The following is a 27,586-nucleotide window of genomic DNA, read 5'->3' as shown; positions in this document are numbered from 1 at the left end:
ACCTCCTAATGTTTGTGTAGATTTTGTGCATTTTCCTGCATAGTTACTAGTGTTTTACTCACAGGTCTCGACAGGCATAGTTTTCTTGTAAGCTGAGGTTGGAGAGTCCATTTCATTAAATGAAGCTGCGGTCTGTGATCAGAAATATCTTTGTAAGTTGACAATATTCATTTTAAACCATTCCCTTAAGACCATACTCATAAAATAATCAGATTTACCTTATCCATACGGTCTGTCTCAACTCCGTAACGTCCTCCAAAACCTTTTGCATAATCTTAAAAACATAACAGACCCACAATGATATTTCACCCCATTTATTATCAAATATTGCAGCAGGAACTAACATCTAACCACTTTTCATTGTTACTGATTCTCAGATACATACCTCTGATCAAACATGTGATATCCTAAGGACTCACTCTAAATAATTTCTGTAATTTTAGAGTAAATTACTATACAAGTTTTTACATTTTATTGCATTGATCTATGAACACTACACTACACAAACACAGCCATGTATATGGAAATACATTTATTATTAACCATTTAAAATATGTTCCTGTAAATGCTAGCTATACTAGTAATGTAAATCAATGTGAAAATATATTAGAAATAATAGAAATGTGAGGCACAAGCTTTAAGTAGATTATTGTGTGATTGTGTTGTAGTGTATATAAGAATCATGAATAAGTAAGTTGCTGTAAATGAAGCTATAGCTACTGCATCTATAGATTGAAGCTGCAGCTGGGTCAGGGTTGCTAGGAAGAACTGGGTGTCAATCTCAAGCAGAGGTAGCACCATGCTTTTTAATGCCTTACTGTTACAATAAATTACTGTGAAATGATATAAAATACAATACAGTATATTGACAGGACTCAAACCCACAAACCCAGGACCTCGGAGCTGGATGAGAGCAAAACTATGACACTAAAAGGGTGTTCTGCAACTTCTGACTTACCCTGAATATTAATATACTTCTTTTTAATATAAGGATTCTGAGAGAATACACACTGTACTGAATATAGTTAACATTTATATGCAATGTTTGACATACTGCTCTAAATTTACTATACTGTATATTGTACTACTGTTTGTTGTGACAGATAAACTTTGAAAAGAAAATTAAAAGGAAAATTAATGTTGCCATTGTTTTTGTATATATGTATCTAAATGCATGATTAGTGCAAAAACCACACCATATCGCTATACCCTTAATGTCTATATTGTTTTTCCATTTCTGTGACTGGTGTTTCTCAGTTTCCCCTTTATAATCATAAACAGAAGCAGCTTTATCCACATTTTTCTCTGTGAAAAATGTAATTATTTAAGTATGAATTATTTCAGGGTTGTCACTGATGTAATTTGATAAGAATTAAGGACATAATATACAAACTATACTACAGGATGCTTTATATTACCTTTCTGTGACTGGTGTTTCTCAGTTTCTCCTTTATAATCATAACCCAGAGCTGCTTTGTCCACTTTCTCTTTTTCCACTCCGTATTTTCCTCCAAAGCCCTTAGAGTAATCTAACACACAATACAAAACAAACAGCTTAAAGTCAGGTTTGTTACTGATACAAAAAACTGGCACAGGACTAGCCTAATTAGGAAACCATACCTATCCTATTTAAGTGAGAATTATTTTGTGTTTCTGTGGTAAAAATACATTCACTCATACGTTTATTATTTGTAACCTTTTATCCAGTTCAGGATCGCGGTGGGTCCAGAGCCTACCCAGAATCACTGGGCGCAAGGCAGGAACACACCCTGGAGGGGGTGCCAGTCCTTCGCAGGTTGACACATACACACACATTCACTCACACATATGGACACTTTTGAGCAGCCAATCCACCTACCAACATGTGTTTTTGGACCATGGGAGGAAACCAAAGCACACAGAGGAAACACATTCGGACACAAGGAGAATACACCAGACTCCTCAGAGAAAGTAACTCGGAGCAAGACTCGAACCCACAACCCCAGTACCCTGGAGCTGTGCGACAGGGACAATATAACACTAAAAAGGTGTTCTGTGATATATGACTTACCCTGAATATTAATACACTTTTTAGTAGTATAAGGATTGTGAGAGAATACACACTGCACTGAATAGTAAACATTTATTCATATTGTTATAAATTTACAATATATTGTATTTAATTTATAATCCCAAAAGACACAATCCCAAAACTTTGCCCTTTATAATCATAACTAAAAGAAGCTTTATCCACTTTATAGATAAGACTATGTGAAAAATGAAAATATCACAACAAAATTATTTAAACATATTTCAGGGCTGTCATTGATGTAATCTGTCAAGAATTAAGGACACAACATGCAAACTGTACTACAGGATGCTTTATATTACCTTTCTGTGACTGGTGTTTCTCAGTTTCTCCTTTATAATCATAACCCAGAGCTGCTTTGTCCACTTTCTCTTTTTCCACTCCGTATTTTCCTCCAAAGCCCTTAGAGTAATCTAACACACAATACAGAACAAACAGCTTAAAGTCAGGTTTGTTATGGGTACAATTTGTGTTTTGTCAAGCTTTGTATATCCACTTTATTGTAAATCTTTAGAGACAGCAGTCATATGTATGTTCAAATGTATGTAGACATTTATTTCTGGACTATATCCTCCTTTCAGCGGAGAATCACAATTCAGAATGCTATGCATGTGGTCCAGGATTGGGTTTAAACCCTGTTTGGGAAACCAAACCTATGATACTTTAGTGAGAATTTAAAAATATGACATTGTTGCTCTATATTACCTTTCTGCGATTGGTGTTTATCAGTCTCTCCTTTATAATCATAACCTAGAGCAGACTTGTCCACTCTCTCCTTCTGAACACCAAACTTTCCTCCAAAACCTTTGACATAATCTGAGATTTGGGAATATAAAGACTTAAATCAGATATTACATAACACCAGCAAAGAAAAGAAGACTTGATAAACAACAGAATATATGCAGTTGCTATGAACTGATATCTAAAAAAGGAATGTACAAATTTATCTTGAGCACACAGAGCAGTTTTCCTATATTCTGATTGACTGCTTTTTAGATTAGTTTCTGTCTTTAAATCACGCAAACAAACATATTATCTGAAATAATAAAGCTATATATTTAATTGGACTCTTATTGCACAGAAACACTTATTCAAAGTTAAAGCCTTTATTATTAACCGCATTTTATCTAGATTTTCTACATTGTGGTTTATTCCTTTGGTTAACACCATTACTTTACACTGAAATTTAGTCATGGCAACAAAAATCTTGTGTGGTAGGACATGCAACTTGAGACTGATTAGTTTAAATCATGAAAAGAATAAAACCTAAACTGTAAATTGTATTGGATGTCAAAATTACAGTAGATTCCCCATATTCCAGGCATACCAAACTTGGTATGCCTTGGTAAATTGAACATGCTTTGAGTGGCAGGGACAGATTATTCCATAAATGAGGTGAGCAGATAGAGAGGTTTCAGTACCTTTCTGAGAGGCATGTTGCTCTACTTCACCTTTATACTCATAATTCATAGCAGACTGTGAAAAATAAGGATAAAAACAGAGCATTAAATATCTATTTATTATCCTCTTAATCCATCATTCCACTGACTGCAGATGCAGAACAGTTCAAGGTACTAACCCTGTCCACACGATCTTTCTGGACGCCAAATTTTCCTCCAAAACCCTTTGCAGCATCCGTCTGTGATGAGTGCTGTTCCACCTCAGCCACATATCCATGCCCCACAGCAACCTGGGAAAATAAAATAGAATATGTTGTGGTTTTATTCCTGAGATGCTGTTCTAATACATTGATCACATTAATATAATATAATACAATATATTATAATATGTTATTAGTCCCACCTTATCCATTCGATCTTTCTCCACTCCAAATTTCCCTCCATATCCATAAGAACATTTGGGTCCTTGGTCCAGCTCCTTCTTCTTCACAGTCTCATGTTCTTGAGACACTTTCTGTCTGAGTTCTGCAACACTAGACACACACAAATACACCCACACACACCCACATGCACACACCCACACCCACATGCACACACACACACCCACACACACACACACACACACACACACACACAGATAGATTTGCTGTTACACACTGTCAGACAGTACATACAAGGAATAGTGACTGTCCTCATATGTATTATGCTGGATATAAATATGTGTATGTAAAATAAAGCAATTTGAGTTGCAAACAGTATAAAACACTGTATTGCTAGAATGACTTTGAAGACATTCACATACCACATTAGTAAATACTGATATTGGATAATAGGTTCTAGATCACAAATATCACTCCAACTCATCCCTAAGGTATTAGATGGAGCTCAATCACCACAGTGAAATCTGTTATATATGTTTAGAACCTGTTTCTGTTCCTATTGGATTCCTCAAATGTTGGTTTAGTTCCAGCTTTGTATGGGTGTGATTTAAGCTCACTCAGATTGTGCAAGAGGTTTTTGAAGAATGTGACAAGTCTGCACACGACTAGCTACAGCATGATTCTTTATTTTTCACTCCTCAATGTGTGGCCTTATGTGTTAATATTTACATATTTGATTTTAAATCTCAAATCCAGGTTTAGCATTGTGATTTAGAGTGGTCATAATTTTATGACTGATTAGTGTACAAGGTGAGTCTAAAGTTGCAGGACAACCATTTATTTATATGATATGCTACACATTCCCACTGGAAAAGCTTGTCCTTGATCCAGTAATGGCGGCTTTTAAAATGGTGGACGTGATCCAGACATAGACTAAAAGATTGACCCCAAACCCCCTTACTTGCTGGGGTATTCAGGTAAAAGTGTGTCCTGCGACTTTTGGCTCACCTTGTATGCATACACACACACACATACAGGACCCTCACAATTATAATTTGGATCTCTTGGGGTCATAGTGGCATGAGTAAATCAGACAAAGCAGTGCTGCTGGAGTTTATGAACACCGTGTCCACTCACTGTCTGCTCTGTTAGACACACCTACCCGTTTGGTTCTCCTTCTAGATGTAAAGTCAGAGACAATTACTCATCTCTTCCTGCACTGTTTGTGTTGGTCATTTTCTAGTTCTTCACTGGATACTGCCCACAGGATGCTATTGGCTGGATATGTTTTGTTGGAGTACCTTTCTCTGTCCAGCAGTGACACTGAAGAGATTTGAAAACTCCAGCAACACACACTAACACATCACCACCATGTCAGTGTCACTGCAGTGCTGGGAATGATTCACCAGCCTAGACACACCTGCTCTCTAGTGGTCCTGATCATTGAATAGCAGAGTGAAACAAGGCAATAAAGTATGCAGAGCAAAATATGGACTACACCCTGGTCCAAATGGCAATATCAGAAACAAGGAGATGGTCATATTGTTATGGTTGATCTGTGTAAGTGTGTGTATAGCACACAGAATTACCTTTATTGATTAAACGTCTCTTATGTGCTCTCAGTTAGCACTCCATATTTGGACATGAAACAGCAGCCACACTTACTTCCTCTATCTCTCTCTCTGTCTCTCTCATATTGTATCTCTCTCAGCCTGTCAGTGACGTATTTTCATTTCCGTTCTGGTTAAGAATAACATGCTTTAAATATATCTGACACTTTTACCCAAGCCAATCTGTTGATAATAAGTGCCTTTTCTGCATCAGGTCTAAATGCATTATCTCTTGAATTGTGAAAAGTCACAATATTTTTACCTGATGTGTTCTTTTCGTCCAGACCCTTCGATGGACTTAGACCCCCACCTTTGTTCTTGTTCTGAGACATCATTCTAGAGCATGCAAACAAACAAAACCACTTCATATGCCTCTATTATACACTTGACAGTGTACACACTGGCATAGTTGTGAAACTTGGGCTCATATGCAGTTGCTCCACAGTGTCCCATTCTATTAGGAATGCTGTTCTATAAAGGGTTACACAAACTGTGTGCACAATTTAATGAATATGTCCACAACAAGTGAACAATAAAGTAAATTATTACACAAGTTTACTCTTTAAAAAAGTAATGATTATACATATATAAACTCATAATTAGCACAATGATCATCATGTTACTGTCTCTTTTTAAAAACTAATCAAAAATTTGTTTAGGACTGAACGAGTAACACATTTTAGGAAAGACTTAGGACAGCTAAATAATTAAATAATTAGAACAGCTCTGGATTCTCAATTAAGTGATGTCTTATAATACCACTTAAGATGCTTAATGAATGCTCTATAATGTATGATATTACACTGTTTTACCTCAAAATCTGGGTCTGTTTCCCAGTCATCCACCTCTGATGCCACCTTAACATTCACATCATGCCCCACTACAGACTTCCACATCTACAGCACAGAAAAACACAGTGAAAAACTGGACTAACTGGAATAGAATAAAAAATCCTCCACACATTCATTTATCTCGGATTCTGTATGATTCAATAAGCTACTAAAGAAAATATCAGTTTCACCACTGATGTCCTGTATTTAAACAGTTGTGACTATCAATCTGATGGCTGATCTGAGAACACTTCTTACATATATACTCTTAAAAGTCCCTCTGTGCACATGTATACATATTTTTTTTTTTTGGTGGTGGCAGGCATTGCACAGACATACATACATTTTTTGTAGGCTTACCTTTACGCTGTCCTTAAGTACTACTAGCCTTTAACATAATCTCAACCTAACTCTAACCTTACCTCAACCTTAAAAAAGGTCTTGACTTTTTCATTTCATTATTTACATAGATGAGTATTCTCCACAATATAAATCTGTAAACAGGTGTTTGTCCACATAATGTGATATACATAAAGAGTTACACACTCTCTCTCCTGCCAGTCTTAAAGCTTAATAATAATAATAATAATAATATATATATATATGAACAAAACCTGCACTACTAAAGTAATACTACACTACACTAATAAACTGCAGTACTAAACTAATAATACTAAACGTACATATTCATATGTTGCTACATGATTATGTTGCATGCCATTTTTTGCTAGTTCCTCTATTTTACTGATGCACTGCACGTACCTAGCTTCTTTTGTACAAAACACAGGTAAAGTACAGCCCTGTAGTGATTATTAATTTGGTATTCTGTCAAACCTGATTCAATCTGGTGTTTATGTCTCCTTTTAGCACATTTTTTCTAAATTCAGCAAGGTTTGTCAAGTGGCAAAGCCTGAGACACTTCCTGTTATAGTAAAAATGTTGAGTTTTAATAAACATACATACTACATTTTATAAATCATTGCGCAAGAAAAAAAGTTGTATAAAACACAGTGTGCTTACCTTATCTATGGGCTTAATAAATAATAAAATAGATGTGTATCCTCTGAAGTCTTGTTTGGATTAAACTCCACAGAGATCAGCCCGTATTCGCACCACAAACGCCTACTTCTTTTCCCACCGGTGTTAAGACAAGCCACGCCCACATGTGCTCTGATTGGTTACTCGCTTTTACCATAGCCACATTTCGAAATGGATACTTGTTCACTTATAGCTAAATATCTAGCCGTTTTAAAAGAAGGAAGTTAATGTTTTCATAGCCTTAAGCATTTTATTCCAACTACTCACTGTCCACATTATTAATAAATGCCTTGTACATACACATATTGTCTTTTTTATCATGTCTACTTTCCCTAAATATCATTAAAGTCTCCCACCATTTATTGATTAATGCTAGTGCAAATCATTCTGCTATAAATGAGACGGTATATTATATATAATTAACATTTTTATTGAGGTCACAAGATGACAAATGAAGCTACAAGCTGTTGGGTGTTTTCTTATTAATTAATTAATTACCTCATTAATTAGACATGAGGTATGTGGTGTTTGAAGGTAAGGCACCTCTCTCTGTGTGACTTATCAAGCCACTTATGTGTTTATATTTTAGGGAGTGGCTTTGGAATGAGGGCTGAATATCGTGGGGGAAAAAATAAAATTCTCCCACAGACCTAATTTATTGGTTCACAAAAAAATCACCTACTCAAATCTTACTATAAATTTTGTGGGGTTAGACGCTTATGTTGGACAAAAAGGGCTGACTCGCTATCTCCATTACAGTTCATTCCTAATGTGTTTGTTGGGGGTAGGGGTCAAGGCTCATCCAAGGCAGCATGCCTTTATGGACCTTGCTTTGTGCACTGGGGCACAGTCATTCTGTCACAGAAAATCACCAACCTCAGAAAAACAAGCTCATATTATTCCTCCTCCACCAATCTATACAGTTGGACCAGTGCAGTCAGACAGGTTATATTCTCTTTACAGCCGTGGCCTAATGATTAGAGAAGAGGCCTTAGCACTGAAAGATCATTGACTCAATTCCCATGAGAGGCAGAAAAATTGGGGGAGTGTAGGAACAGCACTGTCCTCCTCCCTCAATCCATGGCTGAGGTGCCCTTGAACAAGGCACCAAACCCCCAACTGCTCCCTGGGGGCCGTGGATGACTGGCTGCCGCTCTGGGTGTTTTCACAGGCTGTAGCATGCACTAGTATGTGTCTGTTCACTGCCACAGATGGATTAAACGCGGAAGACACATTTTGTTATACATTGTACAATGACAAATAATTGCACATTTATAAGACATCTGCCAAACCCAGCCTCATCCTTCAGACTGCCACAGATTCCTCACACTACAGAACAAGACTACACTGCTCCAGATTCCAGTGGCTTGGCATTGTGCTCAGCAATGGACACCCATGCCATGAAGCAACTGACATTTTTTGCTGATGTTATTTTTAGAGATTTAGAAGTTAGCAGACTGTTTGCAACTTTATGTACCTCACACCTCAACACTCTGTGACCCTACTCTAAATTGATGTAGACCACCACATTGTGTCTGTGTTTCTGTGGTTCCTAAAACACACCCACCCATTTCCACTTATAGCGCACACAGTTGATTGTGGAATAACTTGACTTTACACACCTGTAGCAATGAGGCAGATTCACTGTAATGTAATTAAATGCTGTAAACAAACTGAAATGGATATACAATGAAAACAAAGATGCAGTTCCGTTAAATACATTTTATTTGCCAAAAAAAGAAAAAAAAACCCTTACAAAGAAACACAGAGGAAAATGGGGTTCATTTACACTGAATATACAGGTCAAATTGCAGGAAGCCCAAACTGAGCTGTGCTTAAAAATTTCTTTAGTAACAGTAAGAAAAAATATCAAGCCCAACATCCAGAATAGACCCCATACACACAGCAGCAGAGGACATAAGGATGTTTAAAATCTAATTAAGAAGATCAACAGAAGAATTACCCTTCTTTTGGAACACAATAATTAGGTAGTGTCGTTAACTATTACTTTTTCCACATAGCACTCACAGATCTGATTAAAAAGTTGATTTTCATACAAGACAACATGAAGAAGAACCCTCATTATGGAATGTGCATTGTTGTAGTGAATTACAGATAAAGATGTTCTTCCACTAAGAAGAATATATATTGTGGCAATATTGCACCATGTGGGTGAACAAATCCACCCAATACGATAATAAAACCATCATGACACTGAAATAAGGGGTGAATAATGATCTATAGAATCTGACTGCAGAATTATATCTGGATTATCAAAGCCAATCAACTTAATTTACTAAATAAAGTATTTAACATATTAAGTAAACAATGTTCATATACTGCAACCAAACAATAAAGGAAAATAAGGTTTTCCATGATATGGGCCCTTAAACCAAATACACTTTTCAAACTATACAACCTTCCCTTTTATGATCTAGCACACCCTCATGGTTGCTATGGCATAGTGCAGTGGGACCCAATTGTTTTTGAAAATTGTAATCTTTTAACTGTGTATTTAGTTGATTTGGCAGATTTGGCTGAGAAATCTGGCCTCAATAAAGTAAATTCAACACTAACACTTTGGCAAAATAGCTAAAAAAATTTAATTGATACAAAATATAAAAATAATTTCATCTCTGCTGTTCATTCACTAGTGAATTTGTAAATGTGTAACAACCGGTCTTTCACCTAGATACTGTCTCCCTCGTCAAAGCTCTCTTTCTTTGTTTCTTCTCTCACAGATATCCGCCCATACATAGTAGCAGCAGTAGGTGAATGGTCAGTAAATATACAGACACCATAAGAGGAGTCTTCTGTCTGGAGCAAAAAGCTCCTCTCAGCATCCGCAACACACCAGGACCTCCACTCCGCATCTGAAACACACACACACAAAACAGTTACTGACTTTACATACATATGCTATGGTGGCCATAAACCTCAGTTTGACAGTTATTAAATATGTAATCAAAATTGAAATCTATCATTTGTTTTCAATTCTATTTCTTAAAAATAAATACATTTACAAATCTAATGACGTCGTAGAGTAAAAATCAACAAAAATGCAAATACATGTTTTAAAGTGGAAAGCAGTAATATATAATTACAAAAAACAATTAGGGTTGTCACTGAATGTATATTCTTTATAATTTTAACAGTTAAAGAAAATTTCAAGAAATATAACAAAGTAGATTTTAGTTTTTACTGCATTTTTAGAAAGTGTCCCAACATTTCTGGAAATGTGGTATATACATAAAAGGCAGCATTCTTGAACAAGAATCAAACTGCTGTAAAATTATTAATAATTAATGTTGAATTTTTTAATCTAGGTAATTTGACAAAGGGTGCAAAAACTATTGATACATACCCGAGTAATGGCTCCCTCTGGTGGCTCAATGAGGACAGCCGTTTCTGAGTTAATTCCTGGAACTCCTGAGTGCCACTCACCTTGTGTAAATCTGATATAAAAACATATATATTTATAAATCTGAATATATACAAAAATAAATACTTGCATTTTACAATTCTCTTATAAACCAATAGATATCATTAGTAAAAACTAAAACTAGAATGACCCCTTTTTGGGTAAAGGGCAGGATAACAGATCACTTGTCATTCAGTTGAGAAGACTGTAGCTGAGAATGAAGTATAATGTGTAGTTAATTATTTTCTAAAATTCTGTGAAGTTCAGTTTAAAATTCTAATTCTTAAACCAAGTCTCTGGCAATTACTGATATTTTATTTGAACAATTTTATTAATTCATTCATTCATCTATCCATTATCTGTAAGCGCTTATCCAGTTCAGGGTCGCGGTGGGTCCAGAGCCTACCTGGAATCATTGGGCGCAAGGCGGGAACACATCCTGGAGGGGGCGCCAGTCCTTCACAGGGCAACACACACACTCACTCACACCTACAGACACTTTTGAGTCGCCAATCCACCTACCAACGAGTGTTTTTTTTTTTTGGACTGTGGGAGGAAACCGGAGCACCCGGAGGAAACCTACGCAGTCACCCGGAGTGGGAATCGAACCCACAACCTCCAGGCCCCTGGAGCTGTGTGACTGCGACACTACCTGCGCCACAGTGCCGTGATCAATTTTATTTCTTTTATAATTCTTTTAATTATATAAAATATCATTAAAAAAACAAGTTTAGTGGTTTTGTCACGTAAGTATCACTGGTGTAATAAGGTAGACAGAAAGTATGGGTGTCTCTGTGTGTGAATTTTATATTAAAACGGCACCGTTTAAGTTGATCTCTTGCTTCAGAGAGCTGCTCCTCCACAGTCATCCTTAACTCCATCTCCTCATCCAACCTGATTGGAAACAGACAAACAAGAGGTGATGAAAAAAAACAACAAACCAACAAACAGAAAACCCCTCCTTCCTTCCAAATGTCCCAGTATTTTCAGTCATCATCAAATAGACTGGTATAGTTCTGTTGTGGTGCTGGTGGAGAGTATATAACATTCAATATCTTTAGATGTAGAGACATCTTGCTCCTATGACCTTCACTTTAAAGAAATCTGAGTTTCTATCATAAAACATTTCACATAAAATTACTATGATTTTTTTTTTTTTACATCTCAGCTACTGTACTATGCAGAAGCCATAGAAAACCATTGTAACGCACATTTAAAGTTTTACCTCACTTCATAAACAGAAAACAAGTAGTATGACTACGCACGGATAATATAATAATAATAAAATTATTTCCTCACGAATAATCATGTTTGTATTTTATTTGACCCTTTTAAATGTCCCGCAAAAAATATTAAATATGTTTCTTACATGATATACAATGGCAATAAAATTCTAAAATGTTTTTGTCTATTATTCAAATTCTTATTTTGTTTTATTACCTTCTCTGGAGGAGAGTGCACTCAGTCTTGTGGTCCTCGCTGTGCTCCAAGGGGCCACCAGGGGCACTGTCTATTGAAACTGGTCCCTGATATATACAAAGATATGTAGATAATATATTTTAGCATTGCTTAAGCGTAATATCACAAATATATATTTTAGCTGAAGCAAGGCAAAGCTGTATCAATAAACTATACAGATAAATCTGGAAGAAATATGTATTCATGCTTATAGTATCAGTATAAGGACTTATAGCTTTCTGTAAATGTTTTTGGTAAACATTTAAAATAGTGGGCAAGATTTTGTGTCAGCATAATTATATTTTAAATGTGTATTGTGTAAGTATTGTATTGAGACTAAAATTACTGCAGTCATATGAAAAAACAACTAAATTTCTCATGCCAATAAAGCAAATACTGATTTGAACTAGACTCCAGGGTCCTGGGTTTGAGCTCCACTCTGGATGACTATCTATGAGGAGTTTTTTATGTTCTCTCCATGTCTGCGTGGGTTTCCTCCGGTTGCTCTGGTTCTCTCCCACGGTCCAAAAACACACGTTTGTAGGAGGACTGGCTACTCAATACTGTGCATAGGTATGATCGTGTGTCATCCTGCAAAGGACTTGGACTGGATAAGAGTGTCTGCTTAATGCTGTAAATGTACTAGTGCCCTTCCAGGGTGTGTTCCCACCTTGCGCCCAGTGATTCTGGGTAGGCTCCGGAACCCCCACAACCCTGTGTCCACCACAGACAATGAATGAATGAATGATTTGAACTGTACATTTCTAAATTTTTAAAAGTCTTCTGTTCATCCATGTAGAAATGGGTTCTGTCAGCAAAAGTGATCTGTTGTTGTGTTCTAAGACACTGATCTGTCTGAGAGACTTGATACGTCTGAGAAATTCGTTCTGACCTGTCTGCGTGTGTGTTCCTGCAGGAGTTTGGGGGCAGTTTCTTGAGCCTCCTGCAGCATGGCTTTGAGATGGCGAATCTGCTGATCTCGTTCTGAGAGAGTGGTAAGTGTTTGCTGCTTCAAGAGTTCAGCCTGTGTCTGCCAGTCACTACACTCCAGCCTGGAGGGAGGGAGGGAGGGGAAGAGAGGAAGAGAGAGAGAGAGAGAGAGAGAGAGAGAGAGAGAGAACAGGTTTCAAGAACTATTTGTTCCAAAAACGTCCAGTAATAATCTTTTTGAGTAGTGTTTCTGTTTCTTATTTCAGATTCTGATTTTTAACATTTATTTTTCTTTTTAAAAAAATCCATCTTATTTCACTGTTTCTTTTGAAATGAAGATAATTGATTAGGTGTATGTTCCCCTCTCATGGCAGTAACAACTTTTACACTTCTGTGAATGTTTCACACTAGATTTTGGAACATTGTTGTGAACACTGCCCTCTCCGCCCTCTCCGTTCCTCAAAGGAGCGCCTACTAACACGACCAACCCCCCGTACAGGTCAGTTGAGGCTATTCTCATCTCTGGTACCACGCTGGTGGAACGAGCTTCCAAGCACTATCAGAGCAACAGAAACCCTCTCTGCATTCAAGAAATCATTGAAAACCCAGCTCTTCCGAGAGTATCTCTTGCACTGAATGTCTTTCTTTAATGCACTTATTACTTCCGGCCATATTGCACTCAATGTAAGGTACTTTGTATAATTTGTGCTGTAGTTCGAATGTTAGATCCTCTTTTGTAAGTCGCTTTGGATAAAAGCGTCTGCCAAATGCATAAATGTAAATGTAAATAAATGTAAGTAGCTGCCAAAAAAAAAAAAAATAAATCTCAAAATGCAAATCATACTTGAGTGTCTCCAGTTCCTTTTGGTCTCTCTCCAGCTGTGCATCTCTGTCCTTCAGCTGTTCTATCATTCTGTCCTCCAGCTCTCTTCCCTTCTTCTTCTCTTTCTCCAGGACCTGAGTGAGTCTATTCAGCTCTCCAGATCCAAGTCTATCCAGTTCACTGCGCTGAAGCTGCAGCTGCTCTACCTTCAGCAGAGAACAGCAATATGTTCATCATTATAAATAGGATATTAAATTTATAATTATGAGGCTATGAAATGGGGTTGCGATACGTGAAATACACACGATCTACCTCTAACCAAATGCAATTGGTGAATTCCAGTGTAAGTCTACATCTGTGAAACTGACGAAAAGTATGTTTTTACAATATATAGGAAGACTTTCTAAAATTGAACATTTCTTTAAACTAAACTCTAGGTGAATAAGGAATAGGGATAGTTCTGACTGTGTTATTATGTAACATATGGGCACTGATTTTGTATTTAAGGGTGAATTTAAGAAGATAAGCAAAAATGCAGAAAATGCACTTAGACCTTAGAGGCTACTCCTACAGATCATTTTTTCAGTTACCATTCTCTCTCTGTCGTTCTGGAGAGCTGAGAGAGCATTCTTCAGACTCCAAACTTCTCCAGTTGAGCTGCTAGGGGTTGCAGACGAGGTCCCTGTCCTCTGACTTTCTTGCAGACGGCTGTGGAGTTCTTGGTTTTCACTGATAGCCTGATCCCTTGACTCCTGCAGAGAGGCCATAGCTTGACCAAAGGCCTGATTCTGAGCTCTGAGCTGGGCTGAATCTTCCCTTTCTGTTAATAGTTTCTGCTCCATTTCTACCAATTCTTTTGCCAGTTCTGCTACTCTTTCCTCTGCAGTTTCAGCCTCAGTCCTCAAAATGCCACCTTCCCAACGTAGCTCCTTTAACTCTTTACGGTGGGTATCCTGGGCTTCCCTTTCAGAATCAAGCTTCTCTTCTAGTGAGATAATCTGCTTCCTGGCAGCTTGAAGTTGTTCCCGGAGTTTCTCGACTTCTGCACCTGGGGCATCAACTACCTCTGTCTTTACTAAGAGCTGTCCAGTTTGGCTCAAGACCTCATGTTCTAATCTGGGACCCTTTCTAACCAAATTCTCTCTCTCCAGAACCTCAATCTTGGCCAGAAACTCTTCTCTCTCCGTTTCCAACACTCCAATGCGCTCAAGCTGAGCTGAAAGCAGCTGTTTATGCTGGGAGTCTTTCATAAAGAGAACCTGCTTCAACTCGTCCCTATAACCATGAAGCTGAGCGGCCAGCTTTGCGTTCTCAGCGTGGAGATCATCACGCTGTGCAAAAAGACCACGGAGCTCCTCCTTCAGACTGTTATTCTCAGCAGCAGCCTCCTGAATTAGGCTGTCTTTCTCCATCATTACCTGCAAGTCAAGTAGATTTGAGGCATCAGATACTGATGAGTGTTGAAAACAGCTAATCTTACAGTACCTAACAACTATAAGAAGCTTAAACTACAGTTAATCATCTCTCACTTTGCATCAAATTTCATGGTTTTGTTAAAAAATATTCTTTATGTGTACAATATATCATACAGCATTAAAAATAAAGCAAGGATATCTACTTGAAATTACTTAAGGCAAGACAATAATCCACAAAAAAAAAATAAATAAATCTAACATCCTTTCTCAAAAAACATCTAAAATTGTGTACTCCCTACTTTGAGAACCACTGCTCTAATCTAACTATGACTATTTCATTCAGTCTAATCAATCCCTTTAACTGGCCACATACCTGGAGATGTCGCTCCTCCAGCTGTTTGTATTGGCTGAGTACTCTATCACGATCATCTTGTAGGGATCCCATAGCCTTTGTGAAAGTGTCCAGTTTGGTTTTACTGAGGTTGGCATCATCCTGAGCTTTATGGAGCTTCTCTTCAAGATCTCTCATGGCTGAACGTCTCTCCTCCAGCTGTCTTTCGGCTTCCTCTGCCCTGCTGTCTGCTTCCTTCCTTGCTTCCTCCACAGCCTAAAAAATGTCACAGTAGAACATTATTTCCTAAAAGCATCATTATTAGGGATGTAATGATACACTCAGTCCATGATTATATTATATTCAATAAACTGGGTCCCTGATTTGGTACACTCAAAATACTGAATGAAATCCAAATGAATAAAACCAATGAATCAATGTTTGTTGCACATCTTACTGATAAAGACTGTCCAGTCTTCAAGATGCATTGTCACAGTTTTGCATTACAATATTACAATGTTCAAGTGAAGTGTTATAGCCCTAGTCATGACACAAAAAGTAATGCTGAAAAACTTTGCTGAAAGTATTAACTGTTAGGATCATAAGACATTGTGGTCCTAACCCTGGCTTTGACAAGTGTATGTTAGAGTCAAGATTCATTTAATAATTTGGAAGTTTTAATAAAGAAAATTAGACTGTGAAACTTATTTTTTTCAGCAGCTCATGATAAGTACATTTATCTGAGGAAGTGAATGCTGTGAATTACATCTAAGAATAAGTGTCCATTTCAGAAATAGACTAAAAAGCTGAGTTAAAACACTTCTAGACGAATACCTGAATTACATCTTGCTCCTTCTCACCCAGGAGTTCCACTTCTCTCTTCTCCTTCTCAGCCAGCTCTGCCTGAAGTGTCTCAGTGAGACTCTTAGAGGAACGCAAGTCTGTTTCAAGTTGTTCTAGACTCAAGCAAAGTCTCCTCTCCTCAGTCTCTCTCTCCTTGATTTCAGCTCTGGCTTGGCTGGCTTCACTCTGAAGCTTGCTCACTGCTTCATCTAGAGCTTTAGTTCTATTCCGTAGTCCTTCAGTCTCTGCTTCCAGAAATGAAAGCTGGGAACTTTTTTGGGCCAATATTGCTTCTGTTTCAGATAATCTCTGTTGAATTTCTCCTTGTACTTTTTCCAGAGTAGCAACAGATTCACTGTGCTTCTTCTCTGCCTCTGCCAACTCCAGTTGCCACTGTTCCTCTGCTTTCTCTAATCTGTAAATGGCATACAAATTAAAATGTTATTTGCATCAGAAAATGCTATATTTTAATACAGCATGCCTGTATTTTCTTTTCAAATATGTCTAAGGGCAAATAAATGGAACAAACCTTTCTAGTGAATTCTGAAGTTTCTCTTTTTCTGTAATCTCTGTCCGAAGCTGCTCAGACAAGTTCTTAGCTCGGCTTTCGGCTTCCCGCAGTTCAGCCTCCTTACCCTGGAGGGTGCTGTGGAAACGATTTTCCCACTGCTTAGCTTCATCCAGAACGCGATCACGGTCGTTCTGAAGGGAAGACATGGAGCGTGAAAAGGCAGCTAACCTTGCTAATGACTCATCCAGGCGTGCCTGCATTTCCTGGGCATATCTATCCAAATCTTCTGCAATTTTCCTAGCCTCCAGAGTTGCTTGTTTTTCCCTGTCTCTGTCATTGTAGGCCTGCTCCAGCCTCAGTTCCATCTGCTTAAGCTCTGCCCCCAAACGATATCTTACTTCATCAAGGATTCGTTCAGCTTCTGCCTTTAACTCAGTTTCACGCTGCTCTGCTGTCTGTTCAGTGGCTTTTTTGTCTGCTAGTGCCTTGTTAGCCTCACCCTGAGCCACATCTAGCTTCCCTTTAAACATTGTCAACTCTGATTCAAGCCTGGTCCTTTCTTCTGTGATCTTTGTAATCTTCAGATTGGCTGCCTCAAGCTCACTGTGCATCTCATCTTTTCCCAGCAAAAATGCCTTGACCTCTTTGTCTAGTTCACTGATCCTTTCCTGGTATTGTATGCAGTCCTTTTGCATTTGTCGGACTTCCAGCTGCTTCTCCCTAAGAAGCTCTTCAAGTTGTCGAGCTCGACTCTGGCTACCTTCCTTAACTCTTTGTGCAGATTTCAGCTTCTGTTCCAGCTCCCTCTGCTTGCCTGCCTCTGCCTCTGCCTCAGCTCTTTCTCGCTGGGCCTGCCTTTTATCTTCTTCTAGTCTTGCGGACCGGTCCCTTTCACTTGCAACCACAGCTTCCAACTCTGCTCGCTCTCTCTCCGTTTTCTCCAATTCTCTCTGCAGATCGGCAACACGATCTCTACTCTCAGCTGCCTCCTGCTGATAACCGGCAATGCTGCCATTGACCTGGGCCAACTGGTTCATTAGCTGTTCCTCAAGGTCATCCTTCTCTGTTTCCAAGCTTCTGCAAACCTCCTGAAGCTTTATTTCTTTTTTAGAAAACTCCTCCTTAAAACTCTTTTCATTTTCCATTATCTCGTCAAGTCTCTGCTTAAGAGAAGTAAGCTCTTCATTCAGCAAAGATTCCTTCTCAGCCCCGGACACTTTTTCATTTTCAAGCACTCTTTGCAAGTCCTTTAGCTTAGTTTCTGCAATTTCTAGAGCTGCCTCCAGTGCCTTTATTCTCTCCTCTCTTTCTGTGTGTGCACTATCCGTCAAATCAGTCATAGCTTCTTGCTTGTGCATGACCATCATTGACACCTCTGATCCTTGTTCGAAATTAGATGTTTGAGTAAAATCATTAGGTAGATCCACATGATTCATAGGCAAACCAGAGCTTGACTGCTGTGCTGCCACTTCTTCCTTAATAATAACTTCAGAGGAGCTCATGTTCATAGTTTCACTGTTCTTTCTATCAATTTCCTCAGCCAGTTGCTGCTTCAGTTCTTTAGTTTCCTGCTCAAGAGAACTTCGTTCAGCCTCCACAATTTCAAATGTAATTTTTAGAGCTTCTAAATCACTTTTTGTTTTTATAAGTTCTTGCTTCAAGCCAGTGTCCATTTCTTTGGGGACTTTCTTCTCTACTTCTTCTCTGAGCTTCTCATTTTCCTCCTCTAGTTCCAAGATCTTCTGTTGCTTTGCCTTGGCAAACTTCCTCATTTTTTCTTTTACTTCATTTACTTCCTTCTGAGACTCTTCTGCTATCCTCTCTGCCTCTTGTTTGGCAGCCTCATGGACCCTGGCCTTGGTAGCAATTTCTTGTCTCTCCTGTTTTACAGCATCAAGTACCTTCCTAACACGCTCAGCCTCATCACTCACATTCTCGTAGGATTTAAGCAAGGTTTCATAGTCATCCTTCATGCTTTGTACTTTTTCCTCCCATTGCGTACGAGCTCCATCAGCTTCTTCTTTGACACTTTTAGCTTGTCGTTGGCATGCATCTTTTTCACTCAACAAACTATCCATAGCAAGTTTAAGACTCTCACAAGTAGCGCCAAGACTTTGGTTCTCTTGCAAGGCCCGATCTACCTCTTCAATCAGTTTCTCTTTTTCTGCTTTCAGCCTTCTCAACTCTGTCTCACTATTCTCAACTTTTGCTTGCAGCTCTAATCTCATCTTCTCAACAGCAGCCTGTTCATCTTTCAGAGCCTGGTTTTCTCTAAGAGCTTCCTTTCGTGATACCAGAGCAGCCTGCAACTTGCGCTGAAGTTGCTGCAGACGAGCACTGTTCTCTTTATCTTCCTCCTGCCGTTGTGGAATTTCAGACTCTATTTTTTGGCTCTTCTCTTGCTCAGCTCTCAGTCCCTCTTGCAAGGAAGTGATCAGCTGATCTTTCTCCAACACAGTCTCTTGCATCCTTTGTAGAAGGGTGTTCTGTTCACTGAGCTGCTGACTTAGGTCAATGATCTCATCGTTTTTGCTTTGCAGAAACTGCTTGAACTCCTCTATCTCAGACTGAAGAGTTGCTACTGGAGACTCTGCTTCAGACAGACTTCTTTTAGCCACAGCTGCAGCCTCTTCCACTTCTGCCTTCAACATTTCTGCATGGGCTTCTGCCTGATGACACCTTTCTCTCAGAGTATTCAGTTCTTCTGAAAGGGCATCTATTTGTCTCTCCTTTGCTCTCAAAGTCTCCAGCTCTTTGTTCAGCTCAAGGTACTCACTCTCCTTGAGAGACAGAATGCCCTGGGTCTCTTGAAAACGTATCTCTAGGTCTACATGAGCAGCTTGCTTAGCTTTAATTTCTTCCTGAAGGGAATTAATCACAGCCTCATGATCTTCTAATGTACACTGTGGTAGTTGCTCACCAGTTAATCTTTGCTGTTTAAATTCAGTTTCGGGTGCAGCAAAATCCACCCAGTCTTCCTGAACCCAATCCCCTGATACTGGTTTGTCCTGATTCTCTAAAGCAATCTTATGCTCATCTTCCACATTTAGAAGCTTCTCTTTATCTGCCTGCTCTTTTGATTCCAAAATGCTTTCAAGGTCTTTCAGGCGCTTTTGTAGCTCAGTTTTTTCTTCATCTTCAGCTTTGAAGCGTTCCAGCAGGCTACTGTACTCTTCCTTTTGTTGCCTCAGCTGCTCACGATGATGTCGGTCCTTCTCTTTTGCTTTACGGAGAGTGTCTTTACGAGAATCCACAGCCTCTTGAAGCTTTCTCTGCAATGTTTCAATCTCAGATTCCATGCTGGAAATTTGCACCCTGAGTTTATCATCATCTTCTTTAACTTGCCACATATCTTGTTCGTTTTGGCTCATTGTAGCTGCTTCCATTAGGCGCTGGATTTCAACATGTGCCTCAGCTAGTGCTTGATCTTGGGTTATTGTTTTCTGCTCCAAGATAGTCAAAGCTTCTTCTTTGGAGTTTAAGACCTCCCTTGTCTCTTGCAATAGAGCTTCAAGTTTCTGTAGTTCCTGTTCTAGTTCTTGTTCTCTCTCCTCTGTATGTGGAATGATATTTTCTTCTATATCTCTTTTTTGTTTGCCTCCCTCTGCTGCTTTCTCAAACTCTGAAATCTTTTTCAGCATTTCCTTGCGCTGGACCAAAGCTGCCTGCAACTTTCGTTTAACCTGATCTCCATCCTTTTTCATGGTTACTATTTGAGTGGCCAAATTCTCATTCTCCTTTCGCAAAGTGATCAATTCATCACTTTCATCAGCTATTTTTTCTTCTTTCCCTTTCTGCTGGTTATCTGATGTATTCTCCAGTTCTAACATCTGTTCCTTCAGCTTTTTGACTTCACTGGATATTGCAAACTTTTCCTCAGTTTCTTGGAGCAGTTTGGCAGTCATGGTATCACTGAGTTCCATTATCTCCTGCTCTTTCTGGGAAACAAGTTTTTGCAAGTCCTCTATGACAGTCGTTTTTTCCAAGATAGCAGCTTTAGCAATGTCCACCTCTTGAGATGCTTCTTGAACTTTTGCCTCCATGTCAAATAAGTTCTTCTCTAGTTCAGAGAAGGCACGTTCTCTCTTATCCAATTGGTCACCAAGTGTCATGGCCTGACCTTCTTTCTCAGTCAGTTTTTGTTGGACCTCTTTCAGATCTGCCTGTAGAGCTTCAATCATCTGATCCATGGAGCAAGCCTTTGTTTGCAAGCACTCCAACTGTTCCTCCAGAATTTGCTTCACATTGTTCTGCTGATCTGTCTCTAAATTCAATTGAGCTGCCTCTTGATGAAACTCTGCCCTTGCTTCTATCAAGTCTCTTTCATACTTTTGGGCCCTTGCTTCTGCCTCTTCCTTAACAGCTGTCAATGACTTCAGTTCTTCTTCCAGTAGATGTACTTTCTCCTGAGATTCAAAGGCTGTATCTTTCAGCTGCTGAAGTTCAGCCAGTAGTTCACTGTATTTTTTCTGAAGTTCCTCAGCCAGAATGTGTGCAAATGCCTGACCAGGACCAGAATCACTTCTCAGCAAATTTGCCTCTTGCTGACTAATTTGTACCTGTACTGTTTCATGGATAATCACAGAAGATGACTCTACTGCAACCATAGAGCATGTAGATGTAACCTGCTCTTCACTAGTTTCCTCCCAGGACTGTGTGGAAAGTTGGAGGGCATCAATATTTTGGACCTGTGGAGTCCATTCTTGAGCACCATCTTGACTAATAGCCTCCAGAAGTGTCCAGCTACTATGAGCAACTTCTGAGTCACTGCTGGTTACCATCTCATCTGATGACGCTGCTTTTAATTCTTCAGGGGATTCAGGTTGTGGTCCAGTAATCTCACGACTACTCTCATTCTCAGGAGACAAGGACAAAACAGAGGTTGACATTCCAGAAGTCTCTATTGCAATAAGTGTTGTTTCTTCCTCTTGAGTATCTTCAAGATCTGGAACCCTGTCAGGCATACCTGGCACATCAGTAGTGTTTTCAGAATCTCCATAGTCAGCATTTCCTGCTTCTGAAATTTTTTGGCTCTGCTGCTCAGCAAAAATAAGCTTTTCCCTCAGAACAGAAAGCTCCTGCTCTCTCTCCATCAGCTGTTGCTCCAGATTAAGTATTTTCTCTTTGTGTAATGTATCACCTGAGTTTTGGTCATCCGCCCCTTCAGCTGGGAAAAAGAGGACAACAAATCCTCATCATTTTATGTGAAAGACATTCTTTTTTTACACTTGTTGATTATTTCTAATATATTAATCTCAAAGGAAAACTGTTCCAGACTGAAGTTTTAGTTGAGAGATCATGTGCAAATTTATTAAAACTATCCTTTACACTGCACAAAATAATACAGAGCGGCTTAAACCACAACCACAAAAAGTTTGGTAAGATGTCAGTCTGTTTTGTGTAGCTTTCAGAGTGTAAAGTCAAAAGCAATGCCAAGTATACTCACCTTTGTCTGCCCTGTCCAAATCCCTCACAGAGAGCTCAGTCATCTGATCTCTGGGTGAATTGTCAGTATCCTGGGAACACACATATCCACATTACAAAACAAATTTCACTCTAGAACTGAATATTGTACAACCTCTAAAATAAAACAGTACAGACGTATTTATCTTATGTTTGAATATGTCATACACTGAATATGTCACACATTCATTCATCCCCTTTCACTCCTTGGACTTGGATCTCATGTACTTGCTCTTTTATCTATTTTTATTCTGTTTATTTTTCCTCATGCATTTATGAATAGCTAAAATATTTTGTGCAGCGTATCTTGTTTGTTCAGAGTTACATGAGATAAATATCACCCATCAAAATGCATTCCTTGTTCATCAGTACGTTCATCATACTTCAAATATTAAAACTGATTCTGATTATGTGTTACAAATTAAAAGATAATATTACATATTTTAGATTAGATTTAGAATTACGTATAGTATTATGATGGCCATCTTACTATCAGAGAGCACAGACAGTGAGCACAGAGGTCTACAGCAGTGTCAGTCATAATTAAGACGAAAGGATTACCAGCTCTCAGATCTTGCAGGCTAAAAGACAACAGTCTGTTAGCTGACCTGAGACAATAGCTGCTTCATAATTACCCTTGACTTAGTTCAAAGAGTCAGACACACAGACAGGCCGCCCCACATTATTAAGCATATATGACATTGCACTACAGAAGTGACACTGTGTTTGCTCATAAGGCTACAATGACATTTTCATAAGCTATTCACAACAACTGACATAAGCCTATATGAATATGTGTAAAAGATTACTTGTCATAAAATCTGCTGGACCTGATCATGATTGTTGAAATAAACATTCATAGATGCTGATGTAGGCTTTCTGTTGTCACAAAAGGTTTATGTAGGTGTCATATTACCTTCTTAATAAAAACCTGGCTAAATTTCCACTGAAGCTCTAAATATTAAACTAGTATTATGAATTTACCTGTTGTTGAAGTTTGGTGAGGTCCTGTTCAAGTTGCTGTGTCCTGGAGACCGCCACATCTCTTTCGGCAGTGCTTCTATCTAGTTGTTCTTAAAAAGTAAGTAAGTAAGCAAGTAAGTAAATGAATAAATAAATAAATAACATTTAGTTTAAAACACATTCTAGCAAAAATTATAACGCCCCTAGCACTGGGCGGTGGAGCAACAGAAAAACATTCTCTGTCATTTTTGGAAAGTTCAACATTGAAACATTGATTAAACTGCTTTGTAGTTCCTCAGTGAACCAGTTTATACTCCATAATACAGAGGTATACAAACCTTAGGGGGAGATGCAAAATATTTTTTAAATGACTCATCATAAAACTGATTTCATACATTTTTTTTATTTTTCAAAACCACATTTAATAACAATAGTTTTTTTTCCATACACAATTTGTAACATGATACATTTAGCAACATGGAATTTTAGCAGCTTAAGAAATCACACAGAACAGGAGCATGTTTTAAGTTCTAGAAAATAGGTTATGCTCTTATTATCATGTTTAGGAGTGCAAATTCCCAAAAACATTTCAGTAGGGAAAGGCAAAAGAAAGAGTTTGAATACCTCTGGTAAAATCTCTAAATGTGAGTATAATGACTCATTACATAAAAAAGATTTGCTGTAGTAAAGTGATTGCTACTTTAAGAAATCATTTAATGACTCTGTTATTTACCTTGAAGACTCTTCATCGTGACGGTGATTTGAGACATGTGCAATTCTCTCTCTTGTTGTTCAGCTCTCAGGAATTCCATACGGGATTCTAGCACTGAAAGAATTTGAACAGGGTCGGTAGGGATGGACAGCTGTGATTCTTTTTCTTCATCAGGTCCTGTAAGAATGTGAAACCTTTTCCATAGCTTCTCCAAAGCTTGAATGGCTTGAAGTCCAGCTTCCTGTTCTTCTTTACCCGTGTCCAGCCTTTCTCTGAGGTTAGAAAGCTCAGTCTGAAGTCTAGACAACTCTTCTCTTTCTCCTTTTGTCATTTCTTCCCTCTCTTTCTCCTCCAAACTGAGTTTTTCTTGGAAACGATGAAGCTCAGACACTCTGCTTTCCAACTCCTGTTCAAGCTTATTTGTCAGCTCCTCCTTGTGCCTCTCAGAAGCTTCCAGACTTTCTCTTAATTTGTTGATCTCAGCCTCAGTTTCTTTCCATTTTTTGTCAGTCTCTTCCTTCTCCTCCCCCATAGTTTGCAGTTTTTCTCTTGTTTCCTCCAGCTCAGATCTCCTTAGGCCTAACTCTGTTTCTACAGCAGCAATTGCCTGTTCTCGTTCCTTCTCAGCAGTTTCCAGACTGGATCTGAGGGCTTTTAATTGTTCTTCAGAACTGATCAACTGCTGCCTCTCTTCGTCTCTCAGTTTGCGAGATTCTGCAAGTTCAAGCTCCATCTGCCTAAACTGTGTGGTCAGGATCTGCTCAAAGTAAACAACAAAAGTAAGGATGTATGATATTAATATAAAAATATTGCAATTATGCTGCCGTTATACATCTGTGCATATTGCTGCTGAAACAAAACTTTTTCCTTTTAAAATAATTACTTCTTTGTGAATTCAAGCATGTTATAATTTCACATTATGTGTAAAACAAATGTTTGAGCAAAAGTCCTTTTTCTGGTTTGTTTTTTATGAAAATGAAATGAGTCACATTCTGCCAGCTGCTTTTGTGCACTGGGTCCCTCCCATATTTTTCTTTTGTGTAGACTTTAAAAGGCCCTGGGAACACGTTTTGACAGCCCGCAATCAGAGGTGAACAAAGTTTTATGTTACCATGGCAATGCACACTGCCTGGAAATGAAGAAGCTGTGTGTTTTAGCTTTTTACTTTAAATAACAGTTGCGATTTCACAAATGTTTATGGATTACTGAGATTTTGATCTCTGTTATCAAGTTACCAGCCTATTTAGAGATTCACAGCATCAAGGAACAGTGCCAGAGCCATTTATACGTAGAGAGAGTCAGGAAAGATTCATGTTTTATTCACAGTTTACGTGATGAGATCAGAGTGAACGTACCTCAAGTCTCAATGTCCATAGCCCCAGAAAACAAACAGATGGAGTATTTTCCTGTTTTTATTCCCTTCCAAAATTCCTTTTATGTTTTCAAATCTGAAAGTGAATAACTGTTCCTATGCACCTTAACTCTTTAGTCTCTGGGAACAAAATACCACCCATCATACAGATGAAAGCAATGCTACTTTCATTCATTCATTATCTGTAACCGCTTATCCAATTCAGGGTCACGGTGGGTCTGGAATCATTGGGCGCAAGGCGGGAATACACCCTGGAGGTGCCTCCTTCAAAGGCAACACAGACACACATTCACTCACACCTACAGACACTTTTTTTTTGAGTCGCCAATCCACCTACCAACATGTGTTTTTGGACTGTGGGAGGAAACCAGAGCACCCACACGGACACGGGGAGAACACACCAACTCCTCACAGACAGTCACCCGGAGCGTGAATCGAACCCACAACCTCCAGGCCCCTGGAGCTGTGTGACTGCGACACTACTTGCTGCGCCACCGTGCCGCCCCACAATGCCACTTAAATACAGCAAATATTATTACACTTTGGCATGATAATCACTGGAAATAATTTGTACATTTACACTGTGGGCTCTGAGGAGTCAGACTACCTTAATTAGGACAAAACTGAGATTTAAGTCACCAGGGGCTTAAAAGATAAAAGAAAAAACTAAATAATTGAACAGGCTTTTCTTGAATATTTTATGAATCAAATGAATAACTTTTTTTGTATTTTGGCTTGTCTCTTAGCTGTATAAGCTGCTGTGCCTTTTTTAAAAAGTGTAACATTTAGTAGCTTCCTACAGACATGCAAAACATACAAAGGCAGAAAAAAATTTTGACATGAGAAATCACAATGTTTAAAAGGGAATACTGCATTTTTTAAGTTTTCACTGTCAGAATCAGATATCATGAGTCCAGAATGTTAATTTAACAGTAGAAAGGGAAACTTTTAAATTATAATTGAAGTTAATAAAACAAGATCTCTATCCAAGTAAATTATGAGAATTTCTATCAGTCTGTTTATCATTAAATTCACAAACAATATAAATAGCTGGAGATTTCAAATGATAAAAGATCTTTTAACACATAATTAGATGTGTTTGTGTGTGAGAGGGTCTATCCATTTGACTGACTTGCTTTTACCTGTTTCTGCTGATCTGCACTGTTTAACTCCTGTTGTAACATCTCCAGAACTTCAGAACGAGAACGGAGAGATTCCTCTAACTCCTCTGTCCTCCGCTGAGATGCCTGTAGAGCCTTCACAACAGAAAAAAGAACAGAAAATATTTATAGCTTTATAGTATTTATAGTTCTGCAGCATATAAAGTGAAGCTCTACAGCATTTACAGCACTACAACATGTAAATCCTATACAGCACTACAACACGTAAAGCATTTACATAATTTACAATTCTACCACAGGTACAGCCCTAAAGTATTTACAGCTTAGCAACATTTATAGCTCTCCAACATGCACTACTAAATGCACATCCTTGACAGAGAGCAAATTTCTGCACATTATAATGCTGCAGAATTTAACAAACTGGATATAACATTAAATGAAATGTTCAATATTAATAAAATGGTATATAAAAACACTGAATTTGCATTCTAACAGTCATCAATAATTTGTAATCTGATATTATTTTATTGGTCGGGACTGTGAAATCTAAATAAAACATCTGTGGTATTTCTGGTTTTATTGGAACATCTACCTGATGTAGCTCTGTATAATTAGAGGCCTGGCCGGAAAGGTTTAAAAGCTCCTCTTCATGCTTTTGGATTTGTTCCTGGAAGCGCACATCTTTGTCTTTTACCACAGCCTGCAGAATTCGCACCTGAGTCAAGAACATGACAGCAAAACACAAAGTACACTTTTTAAATAAAGCCTTCGATCACAGGTTTGACCTGCCACACACAAAGTTCTTATCCAAAAACAGGCAATAATTTCCACTATAAGAAAACCAGATTTTTAACTCTTTAAATGAATTTATATACGTGTTACTTCCACATAAACACT

At 38.4% G+C, this 27,586-nt stretch overlaps 2 protein-coding genes across 2 annotated transcripts in view; both read right to left on the bottom strand.

The window, feature by feature from the left end:
- The window catches only part of hcls1 (hematopoietic cell-specific Lyn substrate 1), a 10,665-nt gene extending 3,247 nt beyond the window's left edge, over positions 1–7,418 (bottom strand). The window contains exons 1-11 of the mRNA XM_066669361.1: positions 7,309–7,418; positions 6,271–6,354; positions 5,721–5,794; positions 3,872–4,001; positions 3,648–3,758; positions 3,490–3,544; positions 2,774–2,884; positions 2,371–2,481; positions 1,419–1,529; positions 219–274; positions 63–132 (exon numbers count right to left, since the gene is read on the bottom strand). Coding sequence (XP_066525458.1) covers positions 63–132; positions 219–274; positions 1,419–1,529; positions 2,371–2,481; positions 2,774–2,884; positions 3,490–3,544; positions 3,648–3,758; positions 3,872–4,001; positions 5,721–5,794; positions 6,271–6,354 — 913 coding nt within the window. The 5' untranslated portion in view covers positions 7,309–7,418. The remainder of the gene's footprint in view (positions 1–62; positions 133–218; positions 275–1,418; positions 1,530–2,370; positions 2,482–2,773; positions 2,885–3,489; positions 3,545–3,647; positions 3,759–3,871; positions 4,002–5,720; positions 5,795–6,270; positions 6,355–7,308) is intronic.
- A 1,622-nt stretch (positions 7,419–9,040) lies between these two features.
- Positions 9,041–27,586, bottom strand: part of golgb1 (golgin B1) — a 22,581-nt gene continuing 4,035 nt past the window's right edge. The window contains exons 6-20 of the mRNA XM_066668920.1: positions 27,282–27,404; positions 26,711–26,824; positions 24,218–24,953; positions 23,506–23,594; positions 22,505–22,574; positions 17,077–22,225; positions 16,539–16,962; positions 15,747–15,980; positions 14,549–15,376; positions 13,980–14,164; positions 13,098–13,257; positions 12,188–12,273; positions 11,570–11,641; positions 10,691–10,781; positions 9,041–10,199 (exon numbers count right to left, since the gene is read on the bottom strand). Of these exons, the coding sequence (XP_066525017.1) occupies positions 10,062–10,199; positions 10,691–10,781; positions 11,570–11,641; positions 12,188–12,273; positions 13,098–13,257; positions 13,980–14,164; positions 14,549–15,376; positions 15,747–15,980; positions 16,539–16,962; positions 17,077–22,225; positions 22,505–22,574; positions 23,506–23,594; positions 24,218–24,953; positions 26,711–26,824; positions 27,282–27,404 (8,499 nt within the window). The 3' untranslated portion in view covers positions 9,041–10,061. The remainder of the gene's footprint in view (positions 10,200–10,690; positions 10,782–11,569; positions 11,642–12,187; positions 12,274–13,097; positions 13,258–13,979; positions 14,165–14,548; positions 15,377–15,746; positions 15,981–16,538; positions 16,963–17,076; positions 22,226–22,504; positions 22,575–23,505; positions 23,595–24,217; positions 24,954–26,710; positions 26,825–27,281; positions 27,405–27,586) is intronic.

This window comes from Hoplias malabaricus, chromosome 4, assembly GCF_029633855.1.
Source record: "Hoplias malabaricus isolate fHopMal1 chromosome 4, fHopMal1.hap1, whole genome shotgun sequence".
Taxonomy (NCBI): domain Eukaryota; kingdom Metazoa; phylum Chordata; class Actinopteri; order Characiformes; family Erythrinidae; genus Hoplias; species Hoplias malabaricus.
Note: the sequence above shows the minus strand (reverse complement) of the source record. Positions and strands in the feature narration are given on the sequence as shown.